Below are 12,223 nucleotides of genomic sequence, written 5' to 3'. Positions count from 1 at the left end.
GTTGGCTGCTAGGAGAATATGACTGTCTTGCTCGGAGAGATGTGGATTATTTTTTGTAGTTATATTCTTTGAAACAATTCAGCATAAATATATAAGCTCATAGATGTGGGTGACTATACGATGGGCTTTTTCTGTGGTTAGTTCATATTATTTACATTTATTGCAACTAGCTCCCTTTCAGAATAGCTAATACATAAATAGCTTCAGAGTCCCCTCTGATCTAAGGTTGATGTCACTTTTGGTGTCACCTTCCTTTGGGTGTGTCGTGACTCTTTGAAGAGGTGTCAGACAGACAAAAATAACTTTAAGAATTAGATTTTTAACCCTTATATTTTTTTTCTTGTTTCAAGTTCATTTTTGTGTTTGTTTTAATTAGAGCTGTTGCTCAGTATCCAGCTATTTCTCACAGGGGAGTGCTTAGTGTAAAATAAAATTCCAAAGTGTCTCTCTGAAACAATCTTGACACTCTACTTAAAAGGGCCAAGATTGTCTTAATTTTGGGAGGTTTTTTTCTCTCTGAGTGGTGAAGGTGATTTAGATATTGGTCTAAGAGCAAAAGTTTTGAATATATTTCTTAAAGTTTTTGTTTTCTGAAAGAGAAAAATAAAAATAAAAACAAACTCACCCTTTAAATTCACTTAATTCCTCATTGTAATATGCTGTTAGATTTTGTGTAGGAGTTTTTATAAATTCAGGAGAAGAGTGAATCTGGTAAAGAAAAATCAGAAACATAATAGTATTTAAAAGGTAAAACCCAACGACGTCACTCTAGCAGGGTATTTAAGCAATTGTTCGGGTAGATTTGTAACACTAGCTAAATTGAAAGTATTCTTTAGTGAACAGTATGTCCAGATGATCTGCATGATTTCTACTGCCAAAATTAACTCTTTATTACTAAATATGCTTTGGAGTGTGGTAATGAGAACAATCCCAAGTTTTCACACATTTCTTGATAATCTCCACAGAACCGTAACATTCTCCTTATGTTTTCCTGGTTGGCAGGTGGAGTGGATACAACAGCAGGTGGTTAAAAGAAGGATAAAGAGGGATTATAAACCTGGTGGTACCCAATCCACTTATTTCAATGATCCCAAGTGGCCAAGCATGTGGTACATGGTAAGTACATGTAGGGTCATTGACTCCATTTCATGCTAATGTTTAGTTGTCTGGTTCGATGTTAGGAAAAGGGGAGGAAGAGTATGTTCAGAAAAAATAGATTTGGGGATTATTATGTAGCTAATAACAGTCTGTTAATTCCTTAGAAGTATTACAAAGAATTTGTGGTGAGCCGTGCAGCCGGAAGCATTTACTGATGCATTTATTAATGAATTATACCTATTGCAAGATGTCTTACTTACTTGAGGATAAATAAGCAATGAGAATGTAAGGAACTTAGCTACAACATGTGAGAACCCACTTGTATTTAATACCTAATTCACTGTCCCCAACATAAATGTATTTTGTCCTGAAACAGAAGAAGAAAGCCACCATCACTGACCATTCATTTCCTGTCTGACAGAAGTTGTTGTTTTTTTTAAAAAAATAATAATTTTTTTTGTCCTAATAATCACAGTTAAAGCCTGGAGAGGAACTTTGTACTTAGGATGTTTTAAAAAATATCCTCATTTTTTCCACGTGAAAATCTTAGGATTACAGAATGGTTTGGGATGAAAGAGACCTTTAAAGGCCTTCTAGTCTAACCCACCTTTCAATAAGCAGGAGCATCTTAAACTAGATCAAGTTGCTCAGAGACACATTTGACCTGATCTTGACTGTTTCTGGGGATAAGGCACCTACTGCATCTCTGAGTAACCCAGTCCAGCATTTTACAACTCTTCTTGTAAACAGTTTCTTCCTTTTATCTAACCTGAATCCACCCTCTTTTGGTTTAAAGCCATTGCCCCTTGTCCTGTAGCAACAGGTGCTGCTAAAAAGTTTTGTCCTCATTTTTCTTAATGATCCCCCTACAAATATTGAAAGGCTGCAGTAAGGTCTCCCTGGAGCCTTCTCCAGGATAAACAACCTCAGTTCTCTCAGTCTTTCTTCATAGGACAAGTGCTCTGATAATAGATAGTTACAGCAGTTGCCTCTAATTTTATCAGGAAGATAGCAGTCCCTATTTAAAAAAGTTTGTTGTCTAGCCACACCACCTCACAGCTGTGCTACAATTGCCAGACTTTAGAGCATCAAATGGACTTCATGGGTTTTTTTGTACAACTTTTGTAATTTTTTTGTACAACTTTCATTTCTGTCCCAGTGGAAAAAAATCCTCATTTTCAGCTCCTCGGGGAAGGGACAATTCCTGACTGATTGCATTTACATCCACTGATTAACTCCATGTATTTGCAACATCATTAGTGACAGTGGTTTGATGACATTTTGTTGAAAGAGATCAGTAAAGTATTAGTGACCATGCTATCTCATCAGGGAGAATAGCTAAAAATATGTGAGTGGATTGACTTCAGGACTCACTTGAGACATAAAAGATATCCTCATATAACTGTGTTTATGATTGTTACCATAGCTGCTTTTGCTAATCTTTCTTAGCTTTATAAGATGAAGGGGAAAAAATGAGTTCAAGGTTGGTTAATGGTTTCTGTCTTTGCTATGCTGGAAGAGGTTTTTAGGTTACTGGCTGCAGACATGTTGAAAAAGTAGTAAGAGTAACAAGAAATTACTCTTGAGTAATTTCTTGAGAAAGTAATAAGTAAACCATCATATAGAGGTTTGCAGTTTGATTAATAAGTAACTTTGTTGTGGGCTAAGATTGATACCTTTGCCCATTGAACTGGCACAATTTCTAACAAGGCCATAAGTGCAGTTCAGATTTGTTGACAGAAGTACTGTTATTCAAAGACTTTGTCAAGCCATATCTGATTAATGTTTTTCTTCTCCAAGGTTTTTCTTCACAAGTATCACTTCTTGTAATTTTAGTTTTCTCAGCTAGTAATAATACATTTATTTTTGTGTGGCAAGAATTTATAAGAGAGAATCAGGCATTCTTTCTCTTTTGAGCCATCACAACACCTAAAAGAAAAGGTTATTTTCTTCTGATGTCCCTCCCTCAAAGCAAGGAAAGTTGAACGAAACCCAATTTCTTTAGTATAACTTCTAAATCTTGAGGCGTCTGTGCTTAAGAGTAAAATAGAATATTTTTATAGACTAATTAGCATATGAAACTTTACCAATCCAACTGCTACTCAGATGTGCCCTACAGAATCAAGTCCAGTTTGCTCAGAACAAACTGATATCAAAGGAAAAAAAAATCCCTAGTTAACATCCTCTTCAAAATTTTTTCCATTCCCAGAGCTCAGCTAGCTTTGTACCATCATGTTAAATCTAATAAATTCCTTTTCTTCCGCTGGTGTTGACAAAATAACCAGTTAGCCAATAACTGGATGAACTGTGTACGGTCAGTTTGGTGATTTTGGCTGAAAGAGGTTGAAGTTGGCTGTTCTGTATTTTTTTTAATTTGGAGCTAACAATAAACAGCATCTTCAGAATGACTGAGGAGACATTGTGCCTATTCAACTTCACTGTACTTGCCAGTTGTTTAAATTAATTTCTTTATCTTATCTGTATAGGAAACTATAGAAAGTAAATATATTAATATATATTTAAAAAGAGAGGAAATAAATATATTAAAAAAATAGAAATACATGCAAAGTTGTGGTTAATATAACTAACTTTGATAGACTTCAGTCAGAGTACTGTTGCTATTGACCATTTCCTTTTGTTCCCTACTTCAAGAAGAGCGTCATAGTGGTAGGCTGAAACTGGAATCACTCAGGTATAGAGGCACAGATTTCAGCGGTTGTAATTTACCTCTGCTGTGATGATGGGCTCCACTGGATGGGTTTTTTACATTTTTTAAAAATATGAAAAACATTTTGGATAACCATAATGAAAACACTATTTTTTTTTCAAAACTTCTGAAAACATACTTGAATAGAAGTTGGTAAACCTAAGAAAACATACAGTGCCTGGCTGTGCTGTTTCTCAGACAGGTTATGAGACCTAGTTCTGTGGGGTTTTCACAGAACTGGAGTGAAAGGAGAAGAAGATCAACAAATGCAAAGTGTTTTAGGGCTTTCAGGGTGGAAGAGGATTATAGCGGCAAGGCACGGTAAAACCATGTGACTGAGCCATAGTAGAAATGAACATTTACCAGTTACTTGGTGAATAATAATCAAGTAATTTCTTGAACCAAACAGCTATTGTTGCACAATTATAGATGTAGAGTCATATAGTATTTATTGGTCATCAATAATCACATTTATTGGCATATTTGCACTGCAAGATTTCTGATGTAAATAGGTGAAATGCAATTTATACTGCTATTGAGAGCAAACCACACAAGCTTTTGTGTACTGAATTATTTGCATGTAGGGCTTGCTGCCTTGAGCTCTGATGCTGAAACCAAAACCTAGGGAGAATTGCTTACTTTTCACTTCCAGTGAGGACTGTGAAGCATGCATTGCTTTAAGCTTCAGTGAAGTGTCTAGTGAAGCCAGTTACCTCATTTCTTCAGAAAATTCCTCCAGTATGCTGCATAGTGCTCTCCAGTTATAGTTGAGTTCCCAGGTGAGCTGTTCATTCACAGGAAGGGACAGACCCTTCTGCTCTGACACAGTATAGTTGACTCTGGATAACAGCCAGAATGGGACTAATAAGCCTTTATCAGCAGTGAGTAATGTGAGTTTCCAAAGCCATGAAATAAGGTGGAGGTGATGAGTTAAGACAGGTGAGTTGCCTCCCTTATGCCACTGATGAGATCTGTAGGGAGTTGGCTTACCTTGTGCCTCTCCTCCCAGCTCTAGCAAGTGGCAGAGCAGAGAAAAAGATTTTACTTCTCTGGCCTTGCCAATAGTAAGGGCAGCTATGGTGGATGGGACTGTGAAAGGAGACCGAGGAACAAAGGAAGGAGTGACAGAAGCCTGACAAGATGGGCTGGAAAGAGGCGAAGGGAGAAGGAGAGGCCAGAGTGGATCTGAGTGCTGGCCCGGGTACAGGGAGGCAGAACTCAAGGAAGAATTTCCTTGAGTTTTCCTTGAATTTTACCTGCCGTGTGCTAACACCACAGCAAATGAATATGTGTCACTCTCCTTTATTACCTCCTAAAAGTTTGTTTGAGGGCTAAGGAAAAACCTCACTCTTTTTATTGCCCTCCCAAGAACTGTTTTCTCCTTTCATCTGTGCAGTGGAAGCCAAATAGTTGTTCTTCCTGAGGTGGCATGGCATGCTGGAAAGTGTTTTCCATATTTTGAAACTTGGTTTGGTTGTTGCATGCACTTCCATATTTTTGGGTTTTTTTGCAAGAGAAGATCAAGCTTTTGGTGTTCTGTAAAGTTAAGAAGATGATCTGTGACTTAACTTCATCAGAAGTGCTGCTAAAAAGAACCACTCTGCCTGCCACACATTACCTTTCAAATCTGCCTGTGGAAACACATATTTTGGTGTTGTGTGTGGACAAGGCAGAACAATAACATGAGGTCAAGTAATATACAATTTGGCCTAAATTAATTTCCTTTTTGAAGACAACAGCACACTTTAGGTAATCAAAAAGCCCATAGAAGTGGATTTATCCATGCCTGCTGAAAAGGGATTATTAATGCAGATTGTTTAGCAAGATTAGCAAATAGTTTGAAGGCAGAACAGACTAGGTAGGCTTCTTGGCCTGTTCTTTGGGATATTCTTTGGGGTGTTCAGTTCTCCTAGAAAAGCACACCTAGAAGTGTCAGAAAACACAAAATGGAAGCCAGCACCATTTGGGGGTTGTGCCAGAATTTTCACTGAAGCAAGAAGAAGCAATACCAAAACTATTGCCATGCTTGCTTTGGGAGAGCTTTTCCTGTGTGTCAAAGATTTGGTAATAAATCATACAGCAAAAACACACATTCTTCTGCCTACTTACTACTGTGATTGTATCTTCAGAGGCAGAGCATCCAGTCTTATCTTTACAGAATTTATTTAACATGATTATTTTTTTATGGGCAGCAACTGAGTTACACTAAGAAACTGTAGGCACTTGTTTGTATAATGTTCTTTGTGAAATACCACTTGTGTATAATACTGTGTTTTCCTGCACTGCCTTTTTCTGAGTAGTTTTTGCAGTTAGTAAATAAATGATGATGCCTCAAAATCTTTGCTGAATTTCTAATGATACTTGATAAATATCTGATTTTAGTTTTTGTATCTCATACTAGGGCACATTCTGCTAAATTTCAGTTTTTATCTTACATTGCACTTCAGCAGGAAAACCCCTGATAGGAAAAGAGATATGCAATTACCTGGAAGTACATTTTTCCTCTTTACAAAGGAGGAGGAATCATTGCTTTCTAAGAGCAGTTTTCAGGAGGAGCTGCTTAGTTAACTGTCCACTTTTCAGATTTTTAAAAATCAAAATCAATAAATGCCAAATAGCAAAACAATTTCTTAAGCCACACAGTACTGAATACTCTATTAATTTACTGGAAAAAAAAAAGAGAGGTAATTTAATTATTAGAAAAAATACTGATATGTTTCAAACTTTATAACTTGTTTTGCTGTTGTTTGCATTTTAAAATTGCAGATACCTCTGGAAAGTTGTATCTACTTAACTAATATTTTTTATATTATTTCACCTAAAGAACAAGCATCAGGAATGTTAAAATTACCAAAAGTACATAACCACAGTGCAGAATTAATTTTGAGGCTTGTCTGTCTTGTGGTCTGATTGATAAGAAATTAAATAGTGTGACATGGTAATTTTGCCCTTATCAGAAGCATACTCATAAACCTATGAGACTTCCAGGAGTTCTGACGCAAACACTTACTCTATTACTTCCCAGTCAGGAGCCAAAAATTAAGTATTATGCAAGTGTAAGGCAATTTCCTAACCGTTCAGTACGTAGGATCAAGGAAAGTCTGGATAATGCTTTTAGTCCAATGATTTAGGTACTATCGTGAGGGGCAGGAAGTTGAATTTAATAATCCTTGTGTGTTCCTTCCAACCTGAGATATTCCATGAGTCTTTGAGGGGAGCTTGATCTGTGTCAAAGAAACTGGAGAGCAGTATTTGGCTCTAGGATGTTACGTCTTGGACTAGTTGTTAAAAATCAGTATGCCCATTTTAACTAAGACAGATTCCCTACAGACCCCATGGAATGAGGTTATCAAAACTCCAGCTTTCCAGATTCCCATGTCTGTGTCCAATTGTGTCTTCCTGTATATCACATGAGCAAATGTTGTGACTAAAATTACCAATTTGCAGAGCACCTTAGTTCTTGCTGAGCCTTTTTCAGCATTAATTCATGATCCATTTTTGTCCATGTTTTAAAAAAACAAAGCAGATGCACACAGCTCTCCCTCCCCACAACAACCAGAGGAAGCAAATGCACTGAGGACAGGCACTTCAATAAAGTGCATTCTGCTCTACTTCATGAGATGTAGGTCACCCTTGGCATTACTTTTAGACAATTCTGATGTAGTAAAATCTCTGCTGTATTACATCTGCTACTCAAGCCCTGTGGATAGGATTTTCTTCCCAATGAACAAGGAGCAGATAGCAGGGGACAAGTACAGCAAATTCTATCAGCACCATTTTGGAAAGAAGTCCAGCAGCTGTTTGACATCTGCATGACTTCTAATAGGTTTTGATGAAATTACCCTGAATAAATTAAGTGAGCATTTTGAACAGGATACTCTGACAGGTCAAGACCTCAAGTCTCCTCAAGGAAAGGCAGGTAGAGCTCTTTGAAAAATACTCCAATTCTAGAGCAGTATAAGCAGTGTTCGCTCTTCTGCTGAGGTCATAAATTCTGGAGAACTGGCTGTTTCAAAATGAACTCATTTCAGCTAACAGCAGAAAAGAATGTGGTCAGGGAGAGGGAATGTGCAGGAATGAAGAGCCTCAGATATCCCCAAGAGATAAAGTGAGAGTTGTTTAAGGTATTAATACTACTTTGGTCTTACTTTTCTATAGTGATAGAGTTCACTAAATCATGAGTAGCATGCCATCTAAGCATTTTCCCTGTCTTCATTGATTTTAATTTGAATTTCTAACAGAAAAAAGTAAGTTATTTTCTGTTTTCAAAACAGTTTGAAACAATATTAAAGCCATGTAGTATAAGCACAGTGGCTTAATGAGTGACAAATATATGATAGACTAAATATGAAGTGTATAGCAGGGTTTTCCCTCTCCTGTGTCTTTTAGACAAGACAGTTTTTTAATAAACAGTAAACTACTGTCTAGAAGTAAAAAACTCCTGGTTTGGGTTTTATGAAAACCAGGTCCTAGTCATACAGTTGTATCTAGAGCCAGAAATCCCATTTAGAAAAAAATAAGAGAAGTTAAGCAAAGAAAAAGCATTTTTAAAGTTACAAAAAACTCTTCCATAGTCTGGTTGAATCACTTTTTCTTGTTATAAGTCTCCTGGTCTGGCTGAAAATAAGCTGTTGAGGAAAGTTTGTCAAATGCAAGCTTTCACATGCCATGTTTGGATGAGCTTAATATGATACCAGCTGCTGAAACACTAAAATCCATATACCCTTTATTAACTAGGATCTCATCTACATATGAATTGAAATGCAGATTAAGAAATTAATCTAGCCTACTTAGAAACTGTTACAGCCCTTACATCTTAGTAAGGAGTCAGTCTGCTTACAGAAAACATTATTCCGAAAAAAAAAAAATCCCAATTCTTGTAGACCACTGAATTTGTGTTGAAGAATCATAACTCTTTTCTAATGATGAAATTTCCCAAGACAGCACACAAGCTTGAGGCTATGTGTTCACATCGTACCACCTACATTATCTTTGCCCCTAGCTCCTCAATCCTGTCCCCATCCTTTGCATCATCTCTTATGAATGACAGAGAAAAAACAAAAAAGCAAACATCCAAACAAAAAAAACCCAACCAACTAAAGAAAAAACACCAAGAAAACCTCAAAAGAAACTAAACAAGGATAGATCAAAATTTTCACTAACACTGAGGAGTTGGATTGGTCCAGCTTTCTTGAGGATCTTGCTCCTCAGTTTATGGTAGCTATCTTGTTAGTTTTGATTTAATTTTTAGATCTATTTGCTACTTGTACGTGGTTGTCCTTTTTAAAACATTTCCTCCTGCCATTTCTATCTTCTCCCACTCCAGATTGGTGATGGCATACTATATAAGAGGATAAAAGTATTCTGAAGTTGAAAGCATTATTCTACTTTGCTTCTGTCCTTTGAAAACGTTTGCTCAACTGCACCTTAACATTGATCCATTGTCATTGGTACTGACCAGTAAGAGAAAACTAAGTTCCGAAAGGTTCCTGCCTTTTAAAGCCACTCACAACTGAGCATGAGATTTGGTCGGCTTTCACTGTCTGGCTGCTGCTGCTCCACCAGTATTCAAAAATTTCAAGTATTGACCTCCCTGTGTGAAGCAGCTTTGATCTTGTTTAGGACTTCAAACACAGTGATACCTGAAGACCACATTGTGCATTATGTAAACTATAACCACAGTCACATTCTGAGTATAATTCAGCATTTATTCTTCTGAATTAATCTACATGGGTGGCCAAATGCACTTTTTAAGCTTGGTTTGTTACTATACCAGGGCCTAGAAAATATCTTCAGTGGTTTCAGTATTTGAATGATTCGCAGACAAGAGTTGTCCCATAGTCTAATAGGAAAAATCAAACAATGCCTGAGTCATGCATCTCTTCCAATCTCCTGGCATGCAGAAGCTCTATATGCAAGTGTGAGCATAAGGCGAACAGAGGTTATGACCCGTGTTACCTCCAGGCAGGCACCAAGCAGCAGAGGTCTCCTGATGCAGTCACGTTCTATGGGAAAAGACAGGGACAATTTACATGTCAGTATATGCATTTAGATTTAAAAAAGAATAATACTTAAAAAATTCTAACTTATCAGTTATTCTAAGTTATTTTTCTTGTAGGCATTCGTCTGTAGGGTTACTACTAGGAAATGGATTCAGGAAAATCCAGGAAAATTCAGTTAGGAGGAATGCATGCAATGACAGTATGAGGCAGATTTTCCCCATTTTTCCTTTTGGTGGCAAGGAGTTTCTAATCACGCTGCATGCACTTGTTCATTTGATTCATGTGTTATGTTGAAAGAGACAAAAAGAAAAGAACTTATTGTGTATTGAAAAGTTCTCACTTAGAATACTGTATCCATGTTAAATCCTGGCATCCATAAGTCAAAGGATGAAAGGTTAAAGTGGCTAAAAGTACCTTTTGTTTACTTATAATTGTATTTATTTTTTCCTTCTGATGATGCTCTAATCATAGCTTTCTTTAGTTCTTTCTTTGAGTGTTTTCTCTGCAGTCTTCCTGGATTTGCAAAGATACCTGCAAATTCTGTAAGTTGTTATGAATGGATATCATTTCAGTGCAAAGACTGCATTATGCACAGTATAGGCCAATAGTCATGACTGTGATTTTCTTCAGTTTATTGTTAGACAAATTACATTTGATATGCATAAAAGGTGCATCCACGGAGGTTGTATATTTTTTCTGTCTAAAGGAATACATTCCTATAATATTAGTTCAAAACTGCGTTCTCAGATTAGTTCCATATATTCAATTACTTTATTTGCAGCTGGGAGAAGTTCCTTTATAGCACTGCTGAGATCAATGGAATCTATGTGTCTTTAATGCTAAAGTCAGGATTTAGATTAGCAGCAGCTCCCCAAGACCCTTAAAGCTCAATAGACATCAGTCTGTATCCAATTCTCCATAAAAACAGTGTTTTCATATGCACTGGTCTTCTCTAGAATCTTTCCCAATATCTGTTTTTCTGAGATTACTAGAATTGTGACACTGTGCTGAGATTTCAGTAAGATCCTTTGCAATTTTGACAACATTTTTACATTCATTGTCTATTTTGCACAGTCTTTCTTGCACAGTCGTGTCATAAATCTCTCGACTAACCTTGCTCAACATTGCAAAATTTCATCATCTGAGTCAAATTTCGCGAGACAATAACAAGAATAACTGTGTGATACTTCTTTATCTTAGGCAAAACTTTTTAGTGTTTCTTCGTTGTGTTTTTGTTGATGTTCTTGAGTAATCTTTCCTTTTCCTTCCCAGGCCTCCCTAGCTTTTCTGAGCTAGTTCTCTCATTTAGACCTGATGATCTCAACTGCAAACTATAACTATCCACCCTCCCTAGTGGTTAGGCCTTATCTTCCCAGGGTTCACTTAACACAGAGGGCCTTGCATTCATCAGCCCTAACAGACTCAAATGGTGAAAAGCCAATTGGTGCCTACAGCACTTACTTCCCTATAGGCAAGCTAAAATAGCAGCCATTCATCTTAGTCTTCATCTCTACTATTAATGAATTTTCACAGCATGCACTACCAGTGTTAGATGAAACACTTTTATAAAACTGTCTAAGGAGGGCATGAAGTGATGTCTGCACTGGTGTCTCAAGAGAATGTTTTCATGATCCTACAGTTTGTCCTCTGGCAAGTCATAATCTCTGATAAACCTGAACATATAATGGACCAAGGCTACAATAACCTGACGGCTGTGGTTCTTAGGGAAAAGTTTGCTAGGTATCAAGTAGCATAGATGTTTATTCCTGTACTGAATGCACTGTGAAACAGTATCAGCCTGAGAAAGACCATATGCCTTCTCCATTTCTAGTAGTGGAATATGGGGTTCTCTTCATATTCCGACCTAAAAGTGCCCTGTATTCCCTACCTGCTTTTGTTCCTTGAGAAAGAGTAGGACTTGAATCTTTCCTTCAGCCTCCTGAATGCGTCCTGTCTCTCTCATTGTCCCTCTGTCCCTCCTTCTCCTCCCCCTAGGACATTCAGCCATTGAGACCAGATGTCAGCAGGGTATTGCCTCATGGATCACAGGGACCAGACCGCAACATAAAATAGAGAAAAAAGGGCTGCAGCATTGCAAGAGTCCTTAAAAGTTGCATACAAGCATTTAGAGTCAACGTCTTCATCTTTCTTCCCTGCAAGTCCTCTTATTCGTACAAGTTCATAACATTCTTTAAAAAAAAAGTTTCCTGGTCCATCCCATATCAGTTCCCTGCCCACCCCCAGCATCCCAAAATAGTATATTCTTCTTAAGCACCACTCTTCCTTTTTCACTGTAAAATAAAAAAAGAGTGGAAAGAGAAGGAAGTGGATCTGTGTAAGCCCCAGGCTCCCACTCATCAATCAGTCTCTTGGAAGGTTAATGCTTAATTGAAGCCATCTGCTCAGGGCCTTCTTT

The 12,223-nt window shown here is 37.3% G+C and overlaps 1 protein-coding gene across 2 annotated transcripts in view; it reads left to right on the top strand.

Moving 5' to 3' along the window:
• The window catches only part of PCSK5 (proprotein convertase subtilisin/kexin type 5), a 224,567-nt gene that overhangs the window by 47,051 nt on the left and 165,293 nt on the right, over positions 1 to 12,223 (top strand). For both annotated transcript variants that reach the window (XM_030237104.2, XM_030237103.2), the window contains exon 3: positions 1,003 to 1,116. In XM_030237104.2, the coding sequence (XP_030092964.2) occupies positions 1,003 to 1,116 (114 nt within the window). The remainder of the gene's footprint in view (positions 1 to 1,002; positions 1,117 to 12,223) is intronic.

Source organism: Serinus canaria, chromosome Z (assembly GCF_022539315.1).
Source record: "Serinus canaria isolate serCan28SL12 chromosome Z, serCan2020, whole genome shotgun sequence".
NCBI classification, from domain to species: Eukaryota; Metazoa; Chordata; class Aves; order Passeriformes; family Fringillidae; genus Serinus; species Serinus canaria.
Note: the sequence above shows the minus strand (reverse complement) of the source record. Positions and strands in the feature narration are given on the sequence as shown.